The sequence below is a fragment of the Fusarium venenatum genome (assembly GCF_020744135.1).
Source record: "Fusarium venenatum strain MPI-CAGE-CH-0201 chromosome Unknown EDB82scaffold_3, whole genome shotgun sequence".
NCBI classification, from domain to species: domain Eukaryota; kingdom Fungi; phylum Ascomycota; class Sordariomycetes; order Hypocreales; family Nectriaceae; genus Fusarium; species Fusarium venenatum.
Window position 1 is genome coordinate 5,508,493 of NW_027072131.1, and position 26,720 is coordinate 5,535,212.

General features: G+C 49.3%; 9 protein-coding genes across 9 annotated transcripts; 3 read left to right on the forward strand and 6 right to left on the reverse strand.

Moving 5' to 3' along the window:
• Positions 1 to 473: 473 nt before the first annotated feature.
• EDB82DRAFT_434152 (uncharacterized protein) lies at positions 474 to 2,061 on the forward strand (the record flags this gene model as incomplete). The annotated part of the gene is made up of 2 exons (XM_025728267.1): positions 474 to 808; positions 867 to 2,061. 2 exons carry the CDS (start codon positions 474 to 476, stop codon positions 2,059 to 2,061), a joined length of 1,530 nt encoding a protein of 509 aa, XP_025582651.1.
• Positions 2,062 to 2,435: 374 nt separating this feature from the next.
• EDB82DRAFT_508307 (RNA polymerase) lies at positions 2,436 to 3,779 on the reverse strand. Its single transcript, XM_025728268.2, has 3 exons — positions 3,571 to 3,779; positions 3,376 to 3,458; positions 2,436 to 3,313 (listed from the first exon to the last, which is right to left on the reverse strand). Exons 1-3 carry the CDS (start codon positions 3,664 to 3,666, stop codon positions 2,788 to 2,790), a joined length of 705 nt encoding a protein of 234 aa, XP_025582652.1. The 5' UTR covers positions 3,667 to 3,779; the 3' UTR covers positions 2,436 to 2,787.
• A 2,991-nt stretch (positions 3,780 to 6,770) lies between these two features.
• On the reverse strand, positions 6,771 to 7,822 carry EDB82DRAFT_559286 (uncharacterized protein; the record flags this gene model as incomplete). Its single annotated transcript, XM_025728270.2, has 2 exons — positions 6,771 to 7,675; positions 7,734 to 7,822. 2 exons carry the CDS (start codon positions 7,820 to 7,822, stop codon positions 7,126 to 7,128), a joined length of 639 nt encoding a protein of 212 aa, XP_025582654.2. The 3' UTR covers positions 6,771 to 7,125.
• A 2,133-nt stretch (positions 7,823 to 9,955) lies between these two features.
• EDB82DRAFT_259188 (P-loop containing nucleoside triphosphate hydrolase protein) lies at positions 9,956 to 11,940 on the forward strand. The gene has a single exon (XM_025728272.2). It carries the CDS (start codon positions 10,097 to 10,099, stop codon positions 11,819 to 11,821), a length of 1,725 nt encoding a protein of 574 aa, XP_025582656.2. The 5' UTR covers positions 9,956 to 10,096; the 3' UTR covers positions 11,822 to 11,940.
• A 119-nt stretch (positions 11,941 to 12,059) lies between these two features.
• EDB82DRAFT_430972 (S-adenosyl-L-methionine-dependent methyltransferase) lies at positions 12,060 to 14,651 on the reverse strand (the record flags this gene model as incomplete). Its single annotated transcript, XM_025728273.2, has 2 exons — positions 12,060 to 14,379; positions 14,440 to 14,651. Coding segments are annotated over 2 exons (2,532 nt in total), but the record flags the coding sequence as incomplete, so codon positions are not given.
• Positions 14,652 to 16,110: 1,459 nt separating this feature from the next.
• On the forward strand, positions 16,111 to 18,018 carry EDB82DRAFT_527612 (uncharacterized protein; the record flags this gene model as incomplete). The annotated part of the gene is made up of 3 exons (XM_025728274.2): positions 16,111 to 17,267; positions 17,318 to 17,609; positions 17,659 to 18,018. 3 exons carry the CDS (start codon positions 16,111 to 16,113, stop codon positions 18,016 to 18,018), a joined length of 1,809 nt encoding a protein of 602 aa, XP_025582658.2.
• Positions 18,019 to 18,225: 207 nt separating this feature from the next.
• Positions 18,226 to 19,271, reverse strand: EDB82DRAFT_259251 (Cupredoxin). Its single transcript, XM_025728275.2, has 2 exons — positions 18,771 to 19,271; positions 18,226 to 18,716 (listed from the first exon to the last, which is right to left on the reverse strand). Exons 1-2 carry the CDS (start codon positions 19,127 to 19,129, stop codon positions 18,434 to 18,436), a joined length of 642 nt encoding a protein of 213 aa, XP_025582659.1. The 5' UTR covers positions 19,130 to 19,271; the 3' UTR covers positions 18,226 to 18,433.
• Positions 19,272 to 21,521: 2,250 nt separating this feature from the next.
• Positions 21,522 to 22,086, reverse strand: EDB82DRAFT_508333 (uncharacterized protein). Its single transcript, XM_025728278.2, has one exon. It carries the CDS (start codon positions 21,949 to 21,951, stop codon positions 21,661 to 21,663), a length of 291 nt encoding a protein of 96 aa, XP_025582661.2. The 5' UTR covers positions 21,952 to 22,086; the 3' UTR covers positions 21,522 to 21,660.
• A 501-nt stretch (positions 22,087 to 22,587) lies between these two features.
• On the reverse strand, positions 22,588 to 25,469 carry EDB82DRAFT_259355 (ATP-dependent RNA helicase DBP7). Its single transcript, XM_065607331.1, has one exon. It carries the CDS (start codon positions 24,989 to 24,991, stop codon positions 22,757 to 22,759), a length of 2,235 nt encoding a protein of 744 aa, XP_065464127.1. The 5' UTR covers positions 24,992 to 25,469; the 3' UTR covers positions 22,588 to 22,756.
• Between the last annotated feature and the right edge of the window lie 1,251 nt (positions 25,470 to 26,720).

Here is a 26,720-nt window from a genome sequence, read left to right on the forward strand (position 1 = left end):
TGCCTTGCCTTTCTCTTCGACCAAATGCGAGGCGACACATCAATACATTTTCCCGCGAACTGGCATCACTGACATATACGCGCACCCCAACGACTGCGATTTTTGAGAGTAGCGACTGCTCTGACTGGTTTCATTCTTACTCCTGTCGACGCGGTTCAATCCGTCGCCAACTTCCGCTCACCCAAGCTAAACTGCCAAACTGTTATCGACACGGGTCGCCAAGTCCACGATTTTCATGAATTCATCTCTCGCTGAACCGCTACTACCACTAGTCAAGTGCCATATGCGGCGGCTTTATGTTGAGGTGAATTATCAAAGTATTTCAAGATCAACTACAGATCCGACGTCACGGCATCTACCGCCAACACCATTCCAGCCGTAAATTTCCACCAAATTTTAGCCCTTACGCTCAATCGTTACCTCGCTCGTCGGGCCCTCTGCGGAGGACGACGGGCGCGGACTGGGGCGCAGACATGACCCTCTATACGGAACCTCCAACCCTTCGCGAATTCAAGTACGATAAGCCCACTCTGCTCGTCTGTTGGTGGGCAACGTCATTTTGCACTCTCATTATCCTCCTACGGCTTGCTGGCCGTTTCATTCGTACAGAACGATTATTCACCGAGGACCGTGTGGCTGCGCTTGCCTTGATACCTTTGTATGCTCGCATGGCATGCGTTCATTATATACTCATTTACGGAACCAACAATGCTCAATTTGACGGCGTTGAGCTCACTGACGAACAACTACGCCAGAAGTCTATTGGCAGTGGTCTTGTGCTAGCCAGTCGAATTTTTTACGCTGCAACGTATGTGCTGCTTTCTCTGTTTCAAGCAATTATGAACGTCATGTGCTGACTCCGATAGCTTATGGATACTAAAGTTTGCAGTTCTCGAGTTCCTCCACCGATTGACTCGAGCCACATGGGAACGAACATGGCAGACGTCTCTGTATATCATTCGCATCATCCTTGCAGCCACCTTCATCGCCGTTGTCATAAGCGACTTTGTCGAATGTCGTCCTTTCAGTCACTATTGGCAGGTTTTGCCTGATCCTGGTGGTCAGTGTCGCCAAGGTTATGTGCAGCTTCTTACCATGGCAGTCTGCAACGTCATCACCGACTTGTTGCTTGTCATTTTCCCCATTCCAATCATCGTGACGAGTGGAATGACGATAAAGAGAAAGATACAACTCGTGCTTCTCTTTTCCCTCAGTCTGTCTGTTGTAGGAGTGACACTCTACCGTGTACCACACATCATCGACGAGAATGGCCGTCAGCAATATCGGTCTCTTCTGGCTTCAGTTGAGCTTCTGTTTGCCACGGCAGCGGCCAACTCATTGGTATTGGGGTCTTTCATGCGGGATAGGGGTATTAAAAAGCAGAAGTTCCGCCGTTCGTCTGTCGCCGAGTCCCTCGATCCTTCTCTCAATCTTCGCCGTCCGACTTTACATCGACACTGGGGGAGTGATGAGGACCTCGTTCGGGATATTGGCATGACTGTCGATCCGGAACTACAGGACCAGCCCGACAATTCCAGTGAGAATGGTGCTTTGCAATATACTCCTGCCCCTCTTGTCCGGAAGCTGGACCAAGATCTTGAGCGCTGGCAATTCCCACAGAGACAGCGCAGTAACGCAGAGCATAGCGACGATTCTCTAATACAACATGACCCACTCTCTCGGTCGAAGAACGAGAATAGTCCGGCGCCAAGAAGAGTATCTTTCTTTGATGTGGGTGGCTTGCTCGATGTTCCGCCCGAAAGTTCTGGCAGTCTACGAGCAAATAGCCGCGACTCATCTAAAGAGGACTCAGCACAGTCCTACACACCTCCTGTGCCTTCGTTGCCGGCCAGTTCGGGCGGGTTCCGTCGAGGTTCGACTGCATTACTCCAGGATATTGGTGGCCTTTTTGGGCCTGCGAACGCAAGGTCGAATCGATCCAAGCCCAAATACGGAGGCACTGAACTCCAACCGATACCACAATCTCGGCAAGAGTCACGACAAGGCAGTCATGCGCATTCAGGGACAGAGCTGAGGGATCCTGGCGGGCTCTTGAATTAAAGTGTCGATTGCCATTGACATATATATCTTGTTTGCCTTGTGGCGACAATCACATTTTCATCGTCAAATTCATTGGATCATGGACTCATAGATATTTCCACGGCTATAGGCGTTTTTTCAGTTGGTATTTCGGGTTTAGTTAGCAGGACAGGAGTAACGTGTGGGAAGGATTCTTTGGGTATTTGGGAACCTATTGAGGCGGGATTTGAGCACAATCACTAAAGTGATTTTTTGCAGGCTCACCATGAGCTCAATTTTTTTTTTTTTTTTTTGCCAGGATGGCATGGATATTGATTAGATATACCCGGCGGAAGCCAAGTTAACGTTTAATGGCATTGGCATGAATCTTAAACATTATTCTCGGACAGAGATCAAAGTAGTTTATGAGTCTGACATCGTATCAGTGTGGGCAGTTATATATGAAATCTTCAAATATGCGGTTACCTGCTGGCGTCACCTTCAGCACTCAGACAGTCGATATTCAGTGAGGTCTATACGCTAAGCGGTCACCCAACACACGAGTAAACAAGCACAAGGGATGGGGAAGCCTTCATATAAATGCTTGTATTCCTTGGTTGGCTTTGCTACAGCGCAGCACAATTTAGATAGAACCCCTGAAACGCCAGCTTTTTTGAATTTCATTTGCAGTTTGACGCCCTCGTCCTCGTACCAGAAGCCCGTTCTTTCCTTTAACACAATCTCGACATAGCCTATCCAACAAATTATCTATACACACAATCGGTAACTAGCATATCGACCAGCTGTTTCACTGTTTCGGATGATCTTGACAACATGACCTCGCTTGAGGCCCAGATAGCGAGCAACAGGGTCCTTTTGCAAAATACGAGGGAGCTGGGTCTCCTTCAGACGGTAGCGCTTGAGAAGGGCAATCTTCTCCTCACGGGAAAGGAGAACATGCTTCGGGACAAGCTCGTGGTGGGTGATGTTAACGAGCAAATCGTCCTCAAGGAAGCACTCGATTTTTGCAAGCGCTTCGACGCCGGCAAGCGACCTGCGGGCGGCGGGAGAAAGAGGGACGTGAGTCACCATGATGCCGGTCTTATAGTGGTTGTTAATCACGTATGCGGCGAACGCTCGGATCTGATTGACACCGAAGGTCTTGTCGGCAAGGAACTCGATCCAGATAGGGCCACAGTCAGCAACAGGATCGGGGTTGGCTGCTGTCACGGGAGGAGTAAATTTGCGGATCATGGCTGTGCTAGGACGCGCCGAGAACGATAGTTTGTTGCGGCTGTAATTGATACGGTTAGTTTTGCATTTTCTTCGGTTGGAGTAACATGGATGGGCCCTTACTTGATAGAACCATCGGGGTTGCAGTACTCGTCGCGGAAGCGGTCGAGAGAGATCTTGACTTCCTCCTCAGCGAGCTCGTATTCCTTTGCAACATAGTCAGTTTGATGGGCTGTTATTTTATAGCAGAGCTGCGCGACGAGACGTGTTGCACGATTCTACTTGTAGTCTATAATAAGACTTTTAAGGTAGACGTACTCGATCCGCGACCATCTCATGGACGGTCCTCCATGCCCGCCAAAGCCGGACAACCTCCTTTGACTTGGCGTCTGTGGGAACGTGATCGACATCCATGGCGATTATGTGTTAAGAAGGCGATTCGAATCGTGGTGTTGATGGTGGAGCTAATACGGGTAAGAAAGAACGGTTGCGATCGCAGGCGTCTCAAAAATGTTTCTTTCTTTCAGCCTTGCATCGTCGCCGCAAAAGTCCAGTTTCTTTGGGCGGGTCAGAGCGCTCAGTAAGTCATGTGACTTGCACCGCCACGAGCGTAGCCACAGCAAGCTCTCTGCCACAATTGAATGTTGAGGTTGATCAAGGTGGGGCGGGAATGTACCCCTGGCACCAGGACCCTTCAAGCTCAGTGGTCTCGGTCTCTTTTCCAGTGAACGCTAGGGGAAGGACGGGCCCGAGTCCAAGGGAGGGGCAGCTCAGTCAGTGGTGCACGGGCCTGCCCCAATAGGCAAATTAACAGGTCGTGAGCAGGAGAGACACGGGTCCAGAACTTTAGTAGGGGAAGGTGGTGGAATTACTGCAAGCTGGCAGCACCGCCTAAGCCTACTGTACAGCGTACTTACCTTGTGGTTTTTTTAATCCTTTACAGTTGGGCCATTTCTTTTTTCTCTCCTCTTTTTCCTTAACCCTTCCCACTTGATCTCCACGTGTCGTCCTTATCCTCACCTCTATTCTTCCTCGAGCTGTCTCGCTCTTGGTTCCTAATCTCTTGTCCGCTCTGTCTCTGTCCTCGCAATAATGGCCGAAACCGCAACTTCTCCTGCCCCTGCGGCAGAAAACAAGCAGGCTCATGTCCGTCCTACTAAACCTGACGAGGAGATCTTTAAGAAGGAGCTCGCAAAGGCTGAGAAGGAGCACAAGGCTTCAATGGACCGCCTGGTACGACCTCAATCCCTCTCCTGTTCTGTGCGATATGGCTCGCCTATCGACGCGGGTCCCACATCTGTGGTCTCGGGTGAAGCTGAGCTATAAGGGGTCGGCATTGGCTAACTGTAATTCTTTTCTAGGCTGCTGTGAAAGCTAAGATTGATATTGCTATGCCCAACAAGAACAAGGACCAGCCCAACCCTACCCAGCAACGACGACAAGAGCTCATTGCTCAGGCCAACGAGATTCGACAGAAGCAGGCCGGCGGAAAGAACGCCCGCACTGGAAAGCTCGATCAGATCAAGCGCCTTGATGAGCAGGTCCGAAGCCGAATTGCCGAGCAGAAGACAGCAAAGGCCAAGGTTCCCTACAAGAGCCTTGAGGATGTCGACCGCCAGATTGCCACTCTTGACAAGCAGGTCAACTCCGGTACCATGAAGCTTGTCGACGAGAAGAAGGCCCTTTCAGACATCTCTAGCCTCCGCAAGATGCGCAAGAACTTCGGCCAGTTCGAGGATTCTCAGAAGCAGATTGATGACCTCCGCGCCAAGATCAAGGAGATAAAGGATAGCATGGACGATCCCGAGCAGCGTGCCCTTTCTGATCAGTACAACAAGATCCAGGCTGAGATCGACACCATCAAGGCTGAGCAGGATGAGGCCTACAAGAGCCTCTCCACCCTTCGTGACGAGCGAACCAAGCTGCAAGCTGAGCAGCAGGAGAAGTACACTGATATCCGCAAGTTGAAGGATGACTATTACGGACAAAAGAAGGCTTACCAGGCCTATGACCGCGAGGCTCGTGAGGCTCGCCGTGAAAAGCAAAGGGCAGAGCAAGAGCGTTACCACCAGGAACGTAAGAAGGCCGAGGCCGAGCGCCGCCTGGGCGATGCCAGTGACCCTGCCTACCTGGATGAAATCCGCCGTGCCAACAGCCTGCTCCAGTTCCTCGACCCTAATCACAAGGTCGAGAAGGGCCCTCTCATGGCCGATACTGGTCTCGGTGCTCAGGCCCAGCGAAGCGTTGATGAGTCTGGCCTCAAGGGCACTAAGCTCCTTCGCAAGGAGGACCGTGAGGAGGAGTACGCCCCCGCTATCAAGAAGGGTAAGAAGGGCAAGAAGGCCAGTGCCGGTGCCTCATCCAACAAGTTCAGCGTCCCCCCTGCCGTTGTCGAGGACTGTGCTGCCATGGGCATTGACCCCCCTATGAGCTCCGCCGATATCCCTGCTGTTGCCGAGAAGGTCCGAGCCAAGCTTGACTTCTGGAAGAACGACCAAGAGGCCCAGACCCAGCGCGTAAGTTTGTCATCTGAACCTTTGGTGGGCTGCCATGCTAACTATTGTTATAGAACATCGAGAAGGCCAAGAAGGAGATTGCTGAGCTGGAGGCCGCTGAAGCTAATGGCGACAAGGTCGAGCAGGCTACCTCTGATTTGAAGGAGACTTCTATTGCTGACAAGCAGGAGTCGTAAATATCAACCTCGACTCGACTCTGATTGCTCGTCGGCAAACTCCCATGCCGTCGATGCTGGGCCCTAACGAATACTCACAAATGCGCTCTCTCACTCCCTCATCCTATCCACTATCTGCCAAAAGTCTCTCTTGGCGATCTTACTCGACATGTTGAATCAATTGTTGAACTGATATCAAATGTCGTCTAAAAAGTTGTTTGGCCCATCAACTTTATTGCGCGAGTTTCAATCTTTCTCGCCCTTTTTTCACCACCATGTTCGAATCTAAAAAGCGCTTTCTCGTGCGATTTTGTAATTAGGCGCTACTTCTTAGTGAAGCCATGCGCAAGGAAAATGATAAAAAGTTGGTTCAATTCGGTGATGAGACTCGTTGCATTGATTTTTCTTAGCGTCGTGACATGATTCTCGGTTATCGGGTCCCTTGTAGATCTTGGCCCTAGGTAGGGTCAATTGACTTTGCTTATTGCCGCTCATGGATACATAGCTTGGTGAGGTCATGAGGAGCTTGTATGAAGGAGGTTTGAGTTGGGCACACATCGGGCATACGCTGTGCCTCTTCAGCCTTTCACTTTGCTGCCCTTTTTATGCTTTGCTTTGTTACTCGCGTGTCTGGCATTAGTGAACCGACCAAGACGCATACTTTGCATGCATACATACATACAGACTATCTTGTCTTAATGCAGCAGATGATGTGTTATAAGCACCGGCATTAGTTAGTCTCTGTTCTCTAGCCTATCGCTATGATCGCAGATGTCTTGGGTGCTTGCCCCTCATTTCAATGATTGCCCAAAGTCCAACTCGGGCAGTTGTTGTTAATCAATTCTGCTCGCCATCACACACGGCTGAACGGGAAAGGATTACTGTGTGTCGTTCCTAATTTTGCCTTAAATGGCGTGGTATTTTGTAATTTCAGATACACAAACAACGATGCCCAACTTTGTTAACCCCAGATACTCCAAAGCAAAAATGCAAACCGGGAAAAGTATGTACTCGGACACAAATGACATCGTCAGCCCAACCTTGAACCCTGCCAATAATGATGCCACATCGATCTGCCATGCCGGTAATACTCCACGCCCTGTTTATGCAATGGTCGTGATGTTCGTAATCGTAATATGAATTTTGTAGTATCCTCAGCACCTACGAATGTCCAGCGTTACTGTATCGACATTGGTAAAGTTCTAGTATGGAGGAGGAGGGGGGGGATAGTTGTAACCACCAGGCATTGGCGGCGGTGCTCCAAAGTTGGGGGGTCGTCTCATTCCGGGGCCGGGAGTTCGACGGTCGGCTCGAGGCATGGGCATCGGTGGAGGCTCCTGGTGCATCTGGCCTGGGTCGCCACGGTATCCTGGGGGTACGACTGTGCCAGCGGAGCCGGGAGGGTTATTGCTGTTTCGGCGGTTTACTTTTCGTAGATTTGATAACGATCCTAGCGGTGGTTCTTTAACGGCCGGCTCATCCTCCGCCGGCAGTGTAAGCTCAACAAGTCCAAAGAAATATTCAAGTACTTCGGGGTAGCGCTGTACGCTCGCCTGCCAATCTTCGTCAATGCCGCGTTTCAATGAGGCTTGCGCTTCGGCAACTTGCGTCGGATGAGGCGGTGCATGATAATAATGATAAGCGTGAGCAGTGATTCGATCCATATGCGCAGCATGGGCAGTCTTTCGTTGATCAGTGAGGAGGCGGAAATATTCAAGTATGTAGTCTTGCGCATGCCCTCGAACCCAGGAACTATATAGTCGTACGGTCAGACCTATTTCGGCGCGTAGCGAGGAACAAGAGCTATTACCGTATTTCAGTATATATGGACCGCATCATACGGTCCTCGGCTTGTTTAACAGCAACGTCAAGGCCCTTAGCCTCACACTCACATGCCATATTGGCCGGGGCATGGCATATCGCACAGTCAGGATCCATCCTGATGACAGACTTGCCAGGATATGAGTATTTCCTGGGAAACATCTTAGCTGAGGTATCAGGCAAATTGAATTACACAAAGTTGGAGTGGCAGCCGTGATGCGAGAGAAGGGCAGGTAAACAGTATTCATCTACGGTCAACTCATGACATCGACGTGAGATCCCCCTCCAACCCCGCAGACGATCTTCATAAGGATGTATATGCGTAGGGAAAAAAACCAGCAATGTCAGGATTAAATAATGGATAGGTAGGCAAAGGTGGCAGATGTAAGGGTAAAAATTTCAGGAAAGTCAAAATGGACCTACTGTGACTTAAAGGCACGAGCCGTGTCAAAGTCGATTGAAGACCGTGGCGGTAAGAGATAACGACACCGGGTTGGAAAATGGTCTGGTTTGCCTGTCGAACACCAGCTCGGGGAAGGAGAGCAAGCACCTGTTTCGCTGGAGCCGTATGTGTCCTGCAATGCAAGTAGCAGCAGCTCTCGGGGCTCGAGCTGGGAATGGAGGCCGAGGGAGAAACTGAAGAGCCAGAGAGCGAGCGAGATGAAAGAAGTCGCGTGGGGAAGGAAGCGATGTGGAGAGAGATCGAATGAGGACAGGCGGACCACGTCTACAGTCGTGGCTCGAATGCGGGACCACGGATCGTATGCAGGCTGGCCCAATGGCTTCAAACTGGTACAAGGGAGGGGTTGATGGCCACGAACCGTCGTTGGGCGATTGTGCGGCTCATGTGCTAGAGGTAGGAAGGGTGGTGTTGACAGACAGTAGTACCACAAAAGATGGAGGGGGTGAGTGGAACGTTGGCGAAGAGGATGCAAGGCAAAAAGTTGATCGAGACGAAATCGCAGACCCTTCTAAAGCTTGAGTTGACGTAAGATACTGTCTTGCTGAGGCGAATAGAGCAGATTCGACTGGCGAATCTGTGAGAATGCAAAAGATGTCGGACGTGACAAATAGGTAGTCAGTTCGGCTGGAAGTGTTGAGCGTCTTACTACCAAGGATGGACGAATGAAGACCAGGGACGATCGTGGAGCGAGCCCCAGCAGTGAGCAACAAGGTAAAATAATACGGCAGAGGGGGCGAGGCACTGAAAAGGCCGACGAGCGAAGCACAAGAGGCTCTGTTGTCGCTTTATTCACTGCTGCAACACATGTTCACCGCATTTTGGCATCCGCAAGCGTCTCTTGTTAAGTTCGGGAAGCTGGGGCTAGCCCAATGCTTGTCGAATAGCAGCGAACACCAGCGATGGACCATTCCGGGTGAGCTGCATGATCCCATCGGATCGAGGTGAAACGAACGGGCTGGGGAAGAAGTATTGCGTCGAAGGGGAGCAGCTGGTAGACGTGTTTCTAGACGACTGTATTGCTCCTTCTCCATAAAATACATGGGCCCAACGGGTCGAATAAAGTGCTCAAAACACGACTCAAATCAGGACCATGGTTGCGCCTGTCTTTATGGTTGCTGTGCTGTGCTGTACAACGCTACCGAGGTCCGTGGGCATAATGCGTCGGATCGTGGTGATCGGGTGCGAAATGTTGAACAAGGAGAGAACCCGCACGGGAGAATGAAGCCTTGGTTATGTACTAAGTCAAAGGCATAACGAAACAAAGATGAAGTTGTAGGAGAAGAAACGAGGTTCCAGGTTTGAGGTTGCCTTGTTGCACTGCCTTGTTCTGTTGTAGTCCTAGCAGAGACCTGAGGCATGGATGGCAGTTACCATCATTCTCTAAGCACTGAAGTACTCTTTCCCTTTTGGGACTTATATGAGGAACACCTCTCATCATGATAAGAGATGGGCAAAAGGTAGTATGTAGGACTATATCAAGTTGTTTTATAGCATCTGACGACAGTTTGAAGACTATTGTTTCCAATCTCGCTTTTCTCAAATCGAGGCGCATGTTGCACAATGAAGCTACTATCATTCACCCAAAGGGATTACACTGCGTACTATAGCATGTTCTCAGCGATCAGACAGATGCATTCCTCCTTTCTCAAAACTATGAAATCACCTTATCAGACAAATGATGTCTAGGATGATCGATTTGTTCAGGAGCCAAAATCTTGACTTCCTAGTGGACTTCCCACTTACATACATCCCTAGCGTGCAGCATGCTCTTATCTTATCGGTATGAGAAGCCAAACAAATTTCGGAGCTAGACATCATGGATATATTCAATATTGACCTCGATACTCCAACGCCAACTCAACGACAGAGTATCGCTTAATTCTCTGATCATGGCTCCGCGGTGCCCAACTGTATCGTCGACTTTTCTTCCTTTTCTATACCCCTCAGTCTTCCTAGCAAGACAAACTTTCTCGAGCGCATCTGCTCTACGACGTCGATACAACTCCACCGTAAACGATCTTCCAGAGTCACGATTGAACCCCGCTCCTGACGATTACGCCTCCCCAAGCTTCTCCGACAAAGCTTTCCTTACTCTTTATGCTGGACGGGGTGGAAACGGCTGTATTTCTTTCTTGCGCGAAGCTTATCTAGCTGAGGGTCCTCCCAATGGCGGCGACGGTGGCCATGGTGGCAATGTCTACATCCAAGCAGCGCATGGCGAGACTTCGCTGCACAAGTTATCTCGCAAGCGTTTCGTGCGTGCTGGTCGCGGGAAACATGGTCAGGGGAGCGCAAAAAGTGGGACGCGAGGAGACGACATTATAATAACTGTACCTGTGGGAACAGTCGTCCGTGAATTAGAGCGTGAAGATCCAGTTGCCGACGAGGAGATGGATATGCGATTATGGCGAGCTCAGCAGAAGCAGAAGAGGCGTGAAGAACACCAAGCAGCTCTGGAACGAAAACAGAGGCAGGAACACGAAGAAGATATTCATGAGGAGGAAGAGGAGGAGTTTGAAGAGGAGGAAGAGGAAGAGGAGGACCATGACCCTGAGCGTCGCAAGTGGCTTCTATACCCTGGACTGTCCAAGACCGACGTCAAAAATACTGTTTTCCCCAAGTTACCCAAACGTACTCGACTACTCAAACAACCGCCTCCTACAATCCGTCTTGACCTATCTCGTCCTACTCCTACGCCTATTCTCCTTGCAACAGGCGGTATCGGCGGTTTGGGCAATCCTCACTTCACTTCGCGGGCACATCCTCGCCCAATGTTCGCTACCAAAGGCGATGATGCTGTCACTATGAAGATCGAACTGGAGCTCAAGCTCCTTGCCGATGTTGGCCTCGTCGGTCTTCCCAACGCTGGAAAGAGTACTCTACTCCGTGCCATTACAAATAGCCGTACTCGAGTGGGTAACTGGGCTTTTACGACCCTTCAGCCCAATATCGGCACGGTTGTTCTCGACAAGTACTCTGGCCGTCCTACCATCAAGAGCTATCGACGGTACCCTGCTCAGCTGGGTTTGCCAGAGGAGGTTGAGACTGAGCCGCGCACTCGCTTCACCATCGCCGACATTCCCGGTTTGATTGAAGGGGCGCACCTTGACCGCGGTCTGGGAATCGCTTTCCTACGACACGTCGAGCGTGCTGGCGTCCTTGCTTTCGTTATTGACTTGTCTGCTGGCAATGCAGTGGAGGCCCTCGACTCGCTCTGGCGTGAGGTTGGACTGTATGCCCAAATGCGTGATGAGGAAGAGGCTGATCGCGCAATCGAATCTAACATTGATTGGGATGTCACATCAGACCTGAGCGGCCCCATGAACTATTCTCCTGAGCCTGAACTTGACCAAAACTCGAAACAAAAGCAGTCATTGCAAATTGCCGGAAAGCCGTGGTTTGTTGTAGCAACCAAGGCGGACTTGCCAGAGACGCAAGAAAACTTCAAGGAGCTCAAGCAATACCTCGACAACATCACAAAGGGTGAGAAGCCACACCCAAGCGGTGTCGAAGAGGCATGGACCAAGGATTGCGCCGTCATTCCGGTAAGCGCAATTAATGGCCAGGGTGTTGATAGAATTGTACACTGGACTGTAGGATTATTAGATGAGTAGGCGATGGCGTTAACATGAGCCAAAATTGTAACAATAGCATGACATCTACATGAAGCCTTACTAAATACTGTGAGAAGCATAGGATCACAGCGCAACAAACACTCGGCAAGAAAGTGTAACTGCTAGGATCTTAACACAAAATTGTATTATCATTTGTATCGGGATTTCATCCTCGTCGTAGTTCAAACTGTAATAACACCAAACTAACATCAAGCAGTTGTACATATCGGGACATCTTTTAAGCCTCTGTTTTCTCCTCACTCTCTGCCTCCTTGGCAGGCTCTGCCACGGAGTCGGTCGCGATCTCTACATCAGCAGTCTCCTCGGGCGATGGCAAATCGGCAACATCAACTTCCTCCTTGACCTCCTCGGCCCCCTCGACAGCCTTTTGCTGGTTCTTTTGTGCGACGATGTTGATGAGAGGAGATGTGTCGTTGAAGATACGTAGCAGCATAGCGGATCGGTCCTCCTTAGGAAGCATGAGGTTGAGCGAGTGAATGCTCTTCCACAAAGGCAGAGCCATGCGCTCCTTAAAGTCAGGATCTGAACCATCAGGCTCAATGCGCAGGACAGCGCAGCCCATGCCCATATCGCGAACGCGCTCGCCAATCTCGTCGAAGCGCTCGTACTTTCCGTCGTTGATACGAGGGAACATCTCGATGAGGAGCTTGCGGAATGTCTCCTTGTTGTGGAGGTGTACAACACGGGGCTCGCCGACGTAACCCTGGAGGATGGGCATACCCTCAGCCTGGATACGCCATCTGCAGATATCTGCCGAGGGCGCATCTTGCTTCATGTACATACGGACGCCACCGTGGATGAACTTAATGCCACGGCCCTCGTTCTCGATGAGGATATCGCGAAGGAGAGCGCTAGTATAGTATATAGCCTTGGCAGGCTCACCCATCTCGTTTCGCACCATGTATCGGTCAACGGGGAATCGCTTTGAGATGTGATAGAACTCCTTGATGTTCTGGACGGTGGGGTGGGAGACGTCTAGGTACTTGAATGCCTCCTCGACGGGACCATTTCGGCGAGGTTTGCTGCCTTCCTGGCTCACTTGAGCAACAGGAGTTGCGGCGGCCGAGGGCTCAGCAGAATCAGTCTTGACCTTCTTAGCAGGCTGATCTTGAACTTCTTCAGACTCGAGAGAGCGTTTGTTGCCGTTCGAAGAGGCGTCATCCATAACAATATCCTCTTGGCTCGCGTCGACAGCAACCGGCGCTGTCTCGATCTCGGTCTTCTTCTCAGCCTCCTCCTTGGCGGGTGCCTCCTCGGCGACCTGCTCGCTGGGAGTGGCCTCAGCAGGAGTTTCTGTCTTAACAGGCTGCTTAGCCTCTTTGCCCTCATTCTCGTTCTTGGCCTTGAACTCGGTCTTCTTCTCAAGAACTGTGATGAAGAAACCACCGGTATCCTGCATGTGGGGGTAGACTCGCATGCAGCGCTCAAGAGGCAGATCAGCACACTCAGTACCCTCAAGTCTGGGGAACATGGTCTCAACAACGCGTCCGGGAATGACACCTTCGGCGTTCTCCTTGGCAAAGTCCTCGACCTCCTTCCAGGAGCTCCAGACTCTGGCGCTCTTGTCCATAATCTTCCAGTCCTTCATTCCGGGGGCTCGCTTGAGGTTGGGGAGCTCGTTGCTGCAGTCGACAATCTCGACGTTTGCGGGACCACCACATCGCTCAATAGCAGACACAACGACGGACTCGTTCTCGACAGGGTTCATACTGCAGGTGGAGAAAACGACTCGGCCACCAACCTTGAGCAACTGCAGAGCGCGCACCAAGATTCGGATCTGTGTCAGGTGCAGGCCAAGAGCACTACCAGGTTGCCAGTCTTTCCAGATGGCAGGGTTCTTTCGCAGAGTTCCATCACCAGAGCAAGGAACATCAGCCAGAATGCGGTCGAACTTGAGGTAGGTGGGCTTCTTGTTGTCCTTGGCGGGGAGTCTGATGGAGGGGAATTGGGTGGCATCGTGATTCGTAACGAGAAGGTTCGGGGACGAAAGCCGCTTGAGCTGATGGACAAGCATGTGTCCGCGCTTGTAATCGGAGTCGTTAGCAACGAGCATACCAGTAGCTCGCCCGGCGTCGCTAGGGTCGGCTTCGAGATCGGCCTCCATCTCCTCCTTGGTCTCGGCACCCAGATCCAGGCCATCCTCCTGGGCGTAAGATCGGAGAACCTTGCGCACGCGAGCCTCCTCACCCTGGTGGATCATCTCAAGAAGTTGCGCGGCCTTGCTTCCAGGAGCAGCGCACATGTCAAGGACGGTCATACCAGGGCGGAGATCCATCAGCAGAGGTGGGATCATACTGACAACCTCCTGTCGGCTAATGTTTCCAACGCTTGTCTCGGAAACCAGGAACTTCTGGAATGCGGCGAAGGGAGGGAACTTGCGAATGACGTTCTTGGGGGTAGTCATCCACCATGCCAGGTCGTCGGGGTACCAGGGCACGGGCTGAGGAGGCTCGACGGGTCGGCCATCCTGGTGCTCGATCTTGACGATCTCGGGGATGTATCTGGTCTGGAGAAGGTTCTTGACAGTGACGGCGTGTCTGGGCGCAAAAGTTAGCAAATGGACTCAATTTTCGCGTCAAGGCGGTTGCAAAACATACCCTTTGGAGCCGCAGAACCTGAAGCTGTTGGGCAGCTCACGTCTCAATGCCTCCCAGTAAGCATTCTTCTCCTCCTCGGGCAGTTGGAGAAGAGAATCGTAGAAGCGCTGAAGCTTCTCGTTCTCCTTGGGGATGGCAGGATAGTCTCTCCAGCCGCCCCCATCGCGCGCACCGCCTCGGCCACCGCCGCCGCCTCCTCTTTTGCCTTTGCCCTATAGCCGTCAATGTCAGTAAATCGTAATTGGTGCGGTTTTAGGGGTATTTCGTCGTACCCTGAAGCTCTTTTTACCCATTGTCGCAAATGTTTTGAGATGTGAAGATATCCAAAAATGGAATGCGATAAATTTTCTGGTTCTAATGGATGGCTGAAAATTGCCCCGCCACCCACCTGCAACTATGGAGCGCTAGTTATGCAAGGTTCAGCGCCTTTAGTTGATCATAACTCACTAGGCTTCTCAATCGAGCATAAAATCTTTACCTTTCCTAGAAGCAACCCTGTTCTTGGGTTATTAAGAAACTCACATGGCCGCTGAAAGCACAAGATTGAATGAATATCTCATTTACCCATTGCTTCACTCCAAAGCTTAGCGGTCGGTTGGCTTTTCTCACTTCAAACCCTAATGATTATGAAAATTAAACATTTCCATACTATGACTAGTAGCTTCCCCATTGGCATGTGACTGTCATGTGTAATACTCCTCCATTAATACTTACAAAATGTCAATATATTATCAGATAATTACTAGAATTTCTAAATTCAAATACTCATTCTGTTATGTTATCTTTTAACTTCTCAAAGTAAGTTATGCCTTACCTATATGCCATTGACTGATCTTGTAAACTTCGGCCATAACATCTCTCAAATTTCAAATTGAGTCTTCTGCATGGTACCATCAACGAATCAACCTCGATCTACAATTGTTATCAATATGTTCACCTGTCTTTAAATCATATATATATATCCCACTTGTGAGATATTGTAGCTACATAAAGTCACTCTCTATCCTTTCAACTGACATTTTTGAAAATTGCAACCCTGCCGTCTTCCTCGTTGCAGAAAAGCAACCAAAAATATAAATATCATTAAGAAGTAAGTAGTTAGAAGTTGTTCTATCTGAATTATCAGAAGTTCGTACGGTCATTCTCTGTAGTTATTTGGTTACCTACTTTCTATGTGTTACAAGCCGATATCTATGGTAAGCCGAGGCCGAAGCCGAAGCCGAGCCTGTGGCTTCAACACCTCTCAGTGCATCGTTGGAACCGACATGCTCTCATTTGTGACTCTACAACCAACTCTAACCTCATGATTCTGCAACATTTTGCTGTGGATATCTTTTTCGACTAATTGTATTTATTTGACTTGCATCCCAATCCAGTGGGTATGACCTTTGCTTCTTGTCATTTCCTTGCACAGAATCGTCCCCATATTCAAAAGATCACGCTACTCGTCAAGATATCATGAGCAAGGCGCATCAGAAGTCGTCTCGGCGACCGAATGGGCGACTAGAAGCTTGTGATCAGTGTCGGTCGCGTAAAGTTGCCTGTGATCACAGACGACCCAACTGCGTGAGATGTCAAAAGAGGGGAGATATTTGTGTTTACACAATATCAGCATCACGGACTGGAGTCAGGAGAACGACTCAACCAAGCCCAGAGCTACTGAGTCCATCAATGTCAGAAACAAGAAATTCCCAGCCCGTCACGCCCATGATACGAGATTATGCTTTCAGTCCCGGGTATCTTGGCTTCACAAGTTACAATTCTGCCTTTCAGGGAGCCCGCGAAAGTCTATCCGTTCCGGCGACAAGCCTAGACCCTTTTGGCACTGATATATCAAGTTCCATAAATGAGGATATATGCTTACGAAGATTGCCTTTGCCGACACAGCAAATGTGTCTTGTTGTTCTACAATACCTCCCAGGGCGGCCAGAGGCACATATGGTATTCCATGATGAACCGGGTCACGAATCCACAACATCATGGTCTCATGCTGCTGTATCGAGAATAATTACTTCTTTGCGGCAGCTTTTCCACCGATTCGGAGGTAGCGAGTCCTTTGACGAGAAAGTTGCTGATATTTTGTGTCGTAATACTGCTCGACCAATACAGGATACCTTTGACAATTTCGATGACTGGATAGCTCAGTTCTGTGGACAAAATATTCGATGGGAATCAATAGGTCTGTTATGGGCACATGTTGAGGGCCTCTCGGATGCTTTGTCGACGTTGAAGTACCGCCAACTCAAGTGGGTAGAGGGGAAGCGATCTTCTGTCGTTTCACACGAGCATTTACACTACATCATCGAAATATCACGCCAATTTACAGCTGGGAACGATATGCTGCTCGATCTCTGTCGTCGACATGCCGCGCTTGCGACTCTGGTTTATGGCGATGCAAGCCCCGTATATTGGAATGCACACAGCCTGTGTGTTTCAATGTTACTCTTTCTTGGTCGTCACGCTCCAGAAACATCCAAGTCTCAACGAAAGTCTGAAAAGATTTCATTCTGTGTTGAAAACAGACGTTTTCTATACTGCTACATCTTTGCCAACGACAAGTCTATGGTCTCATTTACTGGCAGACCACCACTCCTCAGTCGCCGTTATTGCTCATCTCAAGCCCCCTTAGACTTGTCTGATAGCTGCATGATATCAAAAGAATCAATGACAGAGGAGTTCGAGGCTTTGGATGAATGGGGCTGGAATACCAAGGGCGAGATCCATGCCAACAGTTATATACGAGCTCGCTTCTTAAAGTCCTATCTCTTGGACGAAGTGATAGAGATTGCACTTGGTAATGACACTCACGTCACGCTTGATTATCTTGAGTAAGTAATTCGATGGCTAGGGCTTATACATATTCGCTAAGATGAAACAGAAACACCAAGGCTCGAGTAAACCAGTTTTTCTTCGAGATGCCATCGCATTTGATTTTTGCCTACCAAAATCTTGATGACCCGGATCTTGATATAAAAGTTCTTTACTTGAGAATCTTGCTCTATCTGAGCCATAAGAGGGATATCTTCGTGGTCGAACGACTGTTGATCCAGCATGGGGCGATCGATGATGGCTCTTTGCTGGCAACCAGTTTTGATTTAGTCAAGGTCACAGTTGTACTTTGGATACACAAGAACAAATTCGCTCCTATGAGGCGAAATTTTGAATGGCTAGTAAGTACGTACAGCTCTCATCGTTGAGCGTTTTTCTAATTTTGAATAGCTAGTTGCGTATGCTGCTCCTGGGGGCGGCATTCTGTGTCAAGAGTTACTTCGGCCAACTTTCTTTGGTGTTCACCCTCTGAATCCTGCTCTTTCAAGATCGAGTATCGTGCAGCAACTCAGCATGCTTGTTGCTTTCCTAAACTGGGTCGGGCCAAGCTCGCCAAATAGAGTGGTTTGCAGTGATTGCGAGACTATCATCCAGCGTGTGCTTGATGAACACTTGAATACGTCGCCGACGAATGATGCGAGACTGGAGCCTTTGGGCCAAGGCTTTCCTCGTTCTCTGGGGTTCAAGTTTGAATTGTTGAACACATTTGAATGGCTAAATGCTGCAGAGATAGGTGCGACTGATCGTTAATAGATGGCTAGTAGGCAGCAGAAAGGTTGGCCTCCAAGCTTTAGATTAGAAGAACAAAGAGCTTAAGAAGTATAGGTAGTCTAAGTAGCCCAAACTGGCCCACTAACTTCGTCTCTTGTGCTTCTAGCGCGACCAACTTTTCTAGTACCCTGATCGATAGGCAATACAGGGGCTACTTACAATACTATGCTCTTCTGTTGTTGTTCATGCAAGTCAAAGAAAGCACATTCTTGGGCCACCGATTCTCGATTTGGGACATCGTGTAAGTTAAGTGGTATCTTTATTATCATCTCTCCCGTAGGAGGTCGTCTATAAGCTCATACAAAGTCCAGTGGCTAGTCTAGCTAGCTTTGACTTGATAAAATGCCAACCAGGGCATGAATCATAAAACACAATTGACTAACGCAGAGAAGATCTACATCATCAATCCACCGAATAGACCGGCCATGGCCATACCGGCAGTCATCAGACCCCAGCGGATCTCTCCCCTGGCCTCAAGACCAGCGTTGGCGTCTGAGGACTCTGTTGAAGAAGCGCTGGTCTCGGTGCTGGTACCGGTGGCTTCGGCGGTACCGGAGGGGGCCCAAGTGCCGGTGGCAGTAGCAATCTCACCACCACCGGTGGATCGGGGAGCAACACTGTCATCAGAGTCCTCAGCAGCCTTGGCGAAGTTGGCGTAACTTCTTTGTCCGCTAGTACTGTTTATCCTGTTAGTATGCATAACCTTGACTGTAGAAGAAGCATGAACTTACGGAGCATTGATAGCACCAACCATGCCGTTCTGGCAGTGACCTTGAACAGCGCAGTAGTACCAGATAGGGTCCTCGGAGGTGACGTTGATAGTGAAAACCTTGTCGCTCATGCCATCCTTGACGTCCCAGGTGCCGCTGAAGAAGGCGGTGCTGTTCATGGGCTCGCAAGGCTTGGCGAAGCTGCTCTGAGCGACATTGTGGGTGCCCTTGTAGAAGTGGAATTCGACCGTGTCGCCAGCCTTTGCGATGGTCTCAGCGGGCTCGAATGTCAGACCACCATCTCCGACCTTGACCATGTGCTTAGCAGCCGAGGCGAAGCTGGCAGAAAGAGCGAGAAGAGTGATGGGAGAGGCATACATTTTGGCGGTTGTGTTGGTGTTGGTGGAGAAGAGGATTGAGTTGTTGGTGTGTTTGTAGAGTTGATTAAGTTGAGATGAGATGAGATGAGAGTGTGTGATGTTTGAAGCTATTCTGGAAAACGAGTGTTTCTTCCTTCCTCTTTATACTTGTTCCAATTCATACTTACAGACTGAAGTATACTTGACCCCGAACCCCTGTCACGATGTAACTGTACCAGATGCGACTGTTGGAAACTTTCTTACTAACCTCAAACAAGGGTGAAGCACAGGGTCATGTCGGCCGCTCACAGCCTCAGCCACTCGGCATATGTATCAAATCTACTAGTTCGGATGGTTTGATACTCCGACCTGAGTTGTTTTGGCTTTCGGATAGACGGCGCTAGATAAAACCAGTCGTTAAACGAACCCGAGACTCTTCGTGTAGCATCACTCAACTCCATGCCGCTTACCAGTGACCTGGCCCTAGCCTGATCAATTGATCGAATTGGCTTTCTTTTTTTCTTGAACGTCGGCAATTCAATGCCGTATAAGCGGGCGCGCCCTGAGCCAGGCATGCTATACCGTTTCGAAAAATAATAGTCTGGACGCCATCGCCGTCGTGTGCAGGACGCCATAGGCCTGGCGCCTCGAAGGGATTTGTCACAGGTCGAGCCTCATACTCTGTGCCTGACGCTCAAATCTCCTTGGATCTTACGGGGAGATTCGAAACAGGAGATAACTCGCACCGCAGCCGAAAACGTGCCAGTCGAGTTGAAACTCCTTGGCTTAGTTAACAGCCATATTATCGTGTTTCTATCTGTACCCGACCCAATAATGTTAGGTTAGGGTCTAAAAGTTTCATTACCGAGACTAGTACCCCGGATTTTAGTCTTGGCGCGCGTGGCAGGCCATTGACATACTTCAATGCATTTTTTACAGTTATGGGATGTTTTTGTTATTGATAATCACGAGGCCTCCGGTCTAGAACGATTTAGGATGAATCTCCTTACCCACTGCATAACAAGCTCAACGACAGTTGTTTACCAGCAACCGCCATTACAACTAGCCAACTATCAGGCCGGTAGTGTACTGATCCAAACACGAGAGCTAGCAAAGATTGGTGACACTTCCATCAACAATAAACAAGGATTCCACATTTGGGTGCATACAGTAAACAATAAACTTTGATCAGCGCGATCTACCTCTGGTCAAGGCATGGCAACTGTTCTAATGTCAACCGTAGACTCCACCACTGTTGATGTGACCCAACAGTGCAAAGAGACACTGATTCTCCCTCCCAACGTTTAAGTCCAGATATTACAACGTTTAATATTATCGAAATCGGTGAGATACCCAACAATTTCCCGACCTAGGCTATAGTTATACCGGCTCTATTGCTATAGAATTTTTATGTTTCACACAGCGGTCCTTAATGACAATTTTCCCATGCAATATCCAAGCGATGCCTCTTACCCTACAGCTAAACCAGACCTCGATGTTAGCTATGATTTTAATCATTTTGCTTCCGGGCATAGGATCTCAAAGTAGAAGCTGTAAGAATTAAACTTCACACTTGTCAGCATTGTCAACGGGACATACGTAGGCCTGCGCCACGACTGACAGGTTTGTAAGATGTTAGTAACTGTTAGCCAAGTATTTTCATTTACTGGCACCGGGAATCAAGGCATTTTGTTGAGAAAATGGTCACTAAATATCCCACTTCGGCCGATATCTAGAGGTGGGATTGAACATTGAAGTTATCGCCAAGTACACATCAAACTCAAACAAGATGACCTCTCCACTTGTGGCCGAGTGACCCAGGCCCTGACCATCTCGGAGCTTCCTACTCCCGAGCGGCTTCACGAAGTCACGTGCTTTCGCGGGTCACTGAATTCTGCCAGCGCGCGCCGCCTTCATAATCACTCTCGCACGGACCACAATCGAATTTCACTATATAGTCTTGGCTTCCCGCTAACCTTTCCTCTTCTTTTTCTTTTCTTCTTCATACTTACCTTGTTCCGAGGAAGCCAGCTCACAAATTGGCTTCTTCAGCATGGAAGGCCTGCATTGCACATCGCGGAGTCGTTTCCTTGCTCTATTGTCCTTCGGGGCCATAGGGGGCGCAATTTTTGATTTTAACCTTTCATTATGTGCCCAGCTTGATGCTGGGTCATGAAGAAGGATGTTGGTTGTGAATCTGTAGATGATCGATGCGATGAAGGCCGGGTAATCAATCGCAGTTGTGGGACTGGTCAAAAATACACTGACGTGGTCGATATGCATTGGGGTATCTTTTATGTGCTGCAGGCGGCCAAATTAGTATTAGTTGCAGCCAGAGTAGAATGATGGCTAAATGGATGCACACGGAGACTTTTGTAATCACGCAAGATGTATCTATTTACCTGCGCAGAGTACAGAGTTATAGGTTATCGTGTGATTGTATTGATTGTTGGTACACTTTAGGTGCTATTCCCAGTATTACATTCTTCTCCCTTCAATCTCCCAAGTCATCGTGGCATCGTGTTTATTGGCTTTTCGTCGTTGATCATAATTTATCGCTTCTTCCACTGTCCAGCGTCCTCGACACCCTTGGAGATGCTGTCAAGCCCTCCCTGAACTCCAGTGCCGATGTTGCCAACAGCATCGCCGATGGGCTGTCCAGTGCTGCCAGTCGCCGCGGTAACGGTATCGCCAACACCGCGAGTCGCAGCTCCAGTAACGTTGCCAACTGTGCGGCCGAGACCACCGACGGTGTTGCCCAAGGTGCTGGTGAGGAAGTTGGCGGCTCCTCCGACTGTGTCACCGACATTGCCAGCGGCGCTATTGCTCTTGTTGTTGTTCATAATGGCGGTTGATGGAAGTGATGAATTGGTTTTGCTTGAGTTTTGTACTGAGGCTTTGGATCTTTCAGATTGAAGAATGAGGTACTTGAATTTAGCGGAAAGAGTATTCTCTTAAATGTTTATTTCTCATCCCCCTGGAATCTTTCGAATATCTGATGCATGCAAATCACCAGCCAAGTTACATCACCACATGACGTCAAAAACCTGCGAATCCGTCATATTCATTGGGTCAACCTCAGGGCACCAGCCACACAACTCTGACATCCCTCCCTCCCGAATATCTAAAATGACGTTCCTCGACACATAATTACGCATTCCGGTGTTTGAGATATGTAGAGGTGGTCCTGCTCCGAAATATTATAGGGTAGCCTGACTGCTCTAGCAGGCATCTCCAGACAACGCTCATGGTGAGCTTTTGATGTCATGCGCCTGGATCTTGGACCGACAAGACCCTTGAAAGAGACCATACACCTGCCAGATGTGGCGCACTCGTCCGTTAGCTGTCAGTCTGTGAGGCTGTGACTGGTTGACGACAGCATCACAACATCCCGGTGTAGCATTTGATTCGCACTCCACGATCTATGCGCGATGCAGGAAGTGTTGATTCGTATCGTCATGATTTCAGGATCTTGGCATAATTTATGACGTTTGAAGCATAGCAGCACGTGCTTGTACAGTATCTAGGCAGGAGGGGGAATGCGTGGAAGTACAATGTAAAAATGAAGGTGGGCATGATGATCATGCCCGGCTTTTAATGTAGATCTAAAATTCAAGCCCAAGCAAGGAATGTCACTATATCTGGTATCTAACCAATATTGAACTCGTCCGCCGCCGAGTTCATCAGCATCATACTCTTCTTCCTGATTATGTTCTGGTTTTGCCTCTCGTCTCCCGTAGCCTGTTCTGGGTTCTTCTCGACACCCTTATTCGTTCGCTTCTTGGTCTTCCTCTCCACACCCTGTCCGATGCCGCCAGGCGCTTCTCTCAAGCCGTAGCTCTTGGCTGTGTGTCCCAGGTGCAGTTCCGAAATGTCAAAGTGCTTCCTTTCCTCCTTGGTATGTGTAGCATATGCTCTGATGTGGGACTTGAAACCGTTTCGAGCAAGTTCTAGTCGCTTAGTATCTCCGAGCAGGCGCTGTTCGATGTGTAACTGAAGAGACTCCGCCTTGTCGTGGAAAGATTGTCCATCTTCTGGTTTCGCAGTCGTCTCAACCGGGAATTCGAGCTTGGTCATCATGCCCTTTTGCAGAATAGAATCGTAGGATTGTGGTGTTGGTGGTGTTGACGCCTTCATTAGCTCGATATAACCTTCTTCAGTTCCGGGGAGGAGGAATAGTATAGCGTCACCAGGTCTACCAGCACGAGCAGTTCGACCAACACGATGAATATGATCGGCGAAGCTGAACGCAGGATCGTACTCGATGACTAGATCGACCGAAGGAATATCCAGACCTCGAGAGGAAACATCGGTGGTGATTAGAAGAGATGGTGACTTGCAAGCTGAGAACGATTTAAGAGTTGCTGTACGGATAGGTTGTGATAAAGACCCGTGCATCCTGTGAAGAACAACCTCGGGGCTAGCGGGTGAAGTAATGTACGCCGCTTTTGACACTGTCTTCGAGACTGATTCTGCCTCCTTGGAAGCCGCCACAGGCGCCTCGGTGGTGTTGGGGTCTCGCAGCAGTTCGTAGTGAAAATCGACAGAGTCGGCGCAGGAAATAAAGATGATGGCCTTCATGGTCTTTCCGCGCCGGGAGAATGTAGACTTGAGATACGAGATCAGAGTAACGAGTCTCAGCTTGGCAGGAACCACAGAGTAGTACTGGTGAAGTTGTGCAGGTGCCTTCATCTCGCTCTTTTCCACATCGAGCTCCATATCCTCCTTCTTTGCCGCCAGGAATGTCGCATCCGCCAAACTCATTTCTCCTAGCTTCTGCACGTTCATCTTCATAGTGGCTGAGCATAGTACTGTAACTCTTCGTTCGGGGAGGGCCTTGAGCGGTGTTCCGTCGGGTAACGTGTTCGAAACGTCAACAGCCTTGAGTGCCGTGATAACTTTCTTCAAGTCCTCCTCGAAACCCAAGTCCATAAGTCGATCACCTTCATCGAGAATCAGCCATCGGACGGTGCTGAGGTTGAGCGCCTTGGTGTTGTCGATATGATCAGCAAGTCGTCCGGGGGTAGCGACCAAGAAATTGACACCCTTTCGTATGCGAGCCTTTTCTGCCTTTTTGGACTCTCCTCCAGTAATCGCTGTCGAGACAAGCCACGGGAACGGCCGGATGAGCTTTTCGAGAACTGTGTGGACCTGTTTGGCAAGTTCACGAGTAGGCGCAACAATGATTGCGAAAGCGCCCGAGTCTCGATGAATCTGGGCACCCCCCTTCACACTCAGAAGCAGAACGCGATGCAGGATAGGCAAAAGGTAGGCCAACGTCTTTCCGGAACCAGTTTCGGCCTGTACAAACGCATCGGAGCTGCTCGTCAGCATGTGAGGAATGACTTTATTCTGGATGGCCGTAGGTCGCTCGAGGCCCATCTTGCCAAGTTCGTCAACAAGTCGTGCAGATATTGTCAAGGTACCGAAGTTGGCAACATCTGACAGTGGCGCGTTGGTTGCTTCTGGAGCAGACCATTCCTCCTGCTTTTCTTCTGCGTCCGTCTTTTGAGCGGGATTGAATGAGAAGAGACGCGAGATAACTTGTTTCGACTTGCCGTCTGATTGCTTGTTCCTAGATTGGCCTGACGCTCCTCCGTGGCCGTCGTTGTCGGAATGCCTTGGTCGCGAAGCATATCTGTTGGCTGAATTATAATCAAAGCCATCACCAAAGTTCCCATCACCTGTCCTCTGGCGTTTTGAGGATCTTCCCTCATCAGGTCCATCTGTTGAAGATTTTGGCTGAGACTGTTGTCCAGAGGCTATCCTTGCTGACTTCTCAGCCTGCTTCCTATCGCGCCAGCGTCCGCCTTTGAACTTGACCTGGGGCTTTATAGGGCCAGACCCTAAGTCGAAGTTCAAAAGCATCCCATCATCGGCCATCGTTGCGGTGTTGTCGAAGTTGGTTTACAGAGGTTATACGTGGGGCCTGCGATATTCTCAATAGTAGGTACAATGAAGAAAAAATATTAAGTGGAGAAAGACTATCTTATCGCTCATCTATCGATAAGGCACGCGACCGCGGTCTAGATCTCAAGGATCTACAATTCTTGTCATGATGTACAGATGAATTGACCATAGAGAAAGCTCTTCGCGAATCGGAAGTATGATGATCATAATGGAACTGGAAATGGTCTCGTGAACACTAACCGAGGGGTACTTGAATATCCCGAGACAGCCAAGATAACAGTATTCGAGAAATCCCAGACTTTGGAGTGTCAAGTGATAATGAAGACCTTGGGTCATTATCGCCAATCGTGTATCAAAATCCTCCAAGATTCCTCAAGAGGAAATATATCGATACCAAATGGCGCCGAAAGTTGAACAGGAGTAAGGGAACACATCCATGATCCCGTAGAATCGCGAAGCTGGAACCGCGTATAAGCAAAGGGACGCCATGCAAATGCAGAGTAACGCAGTCCTTCAGGTGATAATGCAATCTAAATCTACGGGAGTGTAAACTTTCAGTAAATTAGTGTACGTCAGAGTGCTTGTATTCATGACAAACAGGTTGAGTTACACATAGACAGCCAAAAACCTGATAGATCCGGGGCATCGAATAGCTCAGGCATAAGCAACTCGTAACTTTGGTCCGAGTATATAGTAGCGCCGGAGATTCATCAATTTCGAATTCCGGTCCGGATACTGCTACAGATTGACAAGTGATGATCGTCTGTACTGGACCGCCAATCTCCAATTCTCCAAAATCTCCAATGTTTAGACGGATATTGATGGAGTTAAAGAGGCGAAAATACCGGGCTTGTGTCTTACACCCGATCGGACTCGGCTATTTACCTCTAGCGAGAGAGTGACAGGTCAGGGATCAAGAATTGTCATCATCAGCCAGGTATCGAAATCCATATTGATCCGCAGCATCCGTTCAAAACGGGTCTTTTTCGTTGATGGGCAATCCCATGTGACGGAGCAAAATTGCATTTGCAGCCCTGTAATCCTAACACGGTACAGCACAGTACCTTGTCGACGTCGCCACAGCGATGACTGTTTAACTGTATCATGATCCAGCCTTGTTGTTTTTTACTTCGCAGCTAGGGCAAATAGAGGAGCTGACGGAGGGCGGAGTTGCACTAACCCCCCCGGAGGTGAGGCTGGTGTACTGTAACTTTGGGGGCTGTTCTACACTTGGCAATGGAATTTTAAGCAGCTGACGATATCGTTTTTCACACACAGCATGTAGATTTTAAAGTGGTTTGCCACACCTTGTACGTTGACACTGAAATTTGCTATCACACTTGATCGGTGTCAATGATGTGATAATCCAAGATCCATAGTGGTACTCTTTCACACTTGAAAAGATATCAGCGACTTTTGTTTTCCATTAGTAATTAGATGGGCCTTAATAGGATCCTAACATGTACCAATATGGCTTCTGGCATCAGCAAAAAAGAGAAAATATAGATAGAAAAAAATGACTGAAGTTATCAGGTCCAGGTGTCCTCTTCTGCTCGACAGGCAGGCGGGACATCTGGCAGCCACCCGACAGGCTGGACTTGGAGTCCCGGATTCTTCCTCGATCCTCGCACTAAGGGAGACAACCAAGATAATTCGTCCAATGGAAGCTCAATAAAATAACATCTAAGGAAGTCTAAGACAG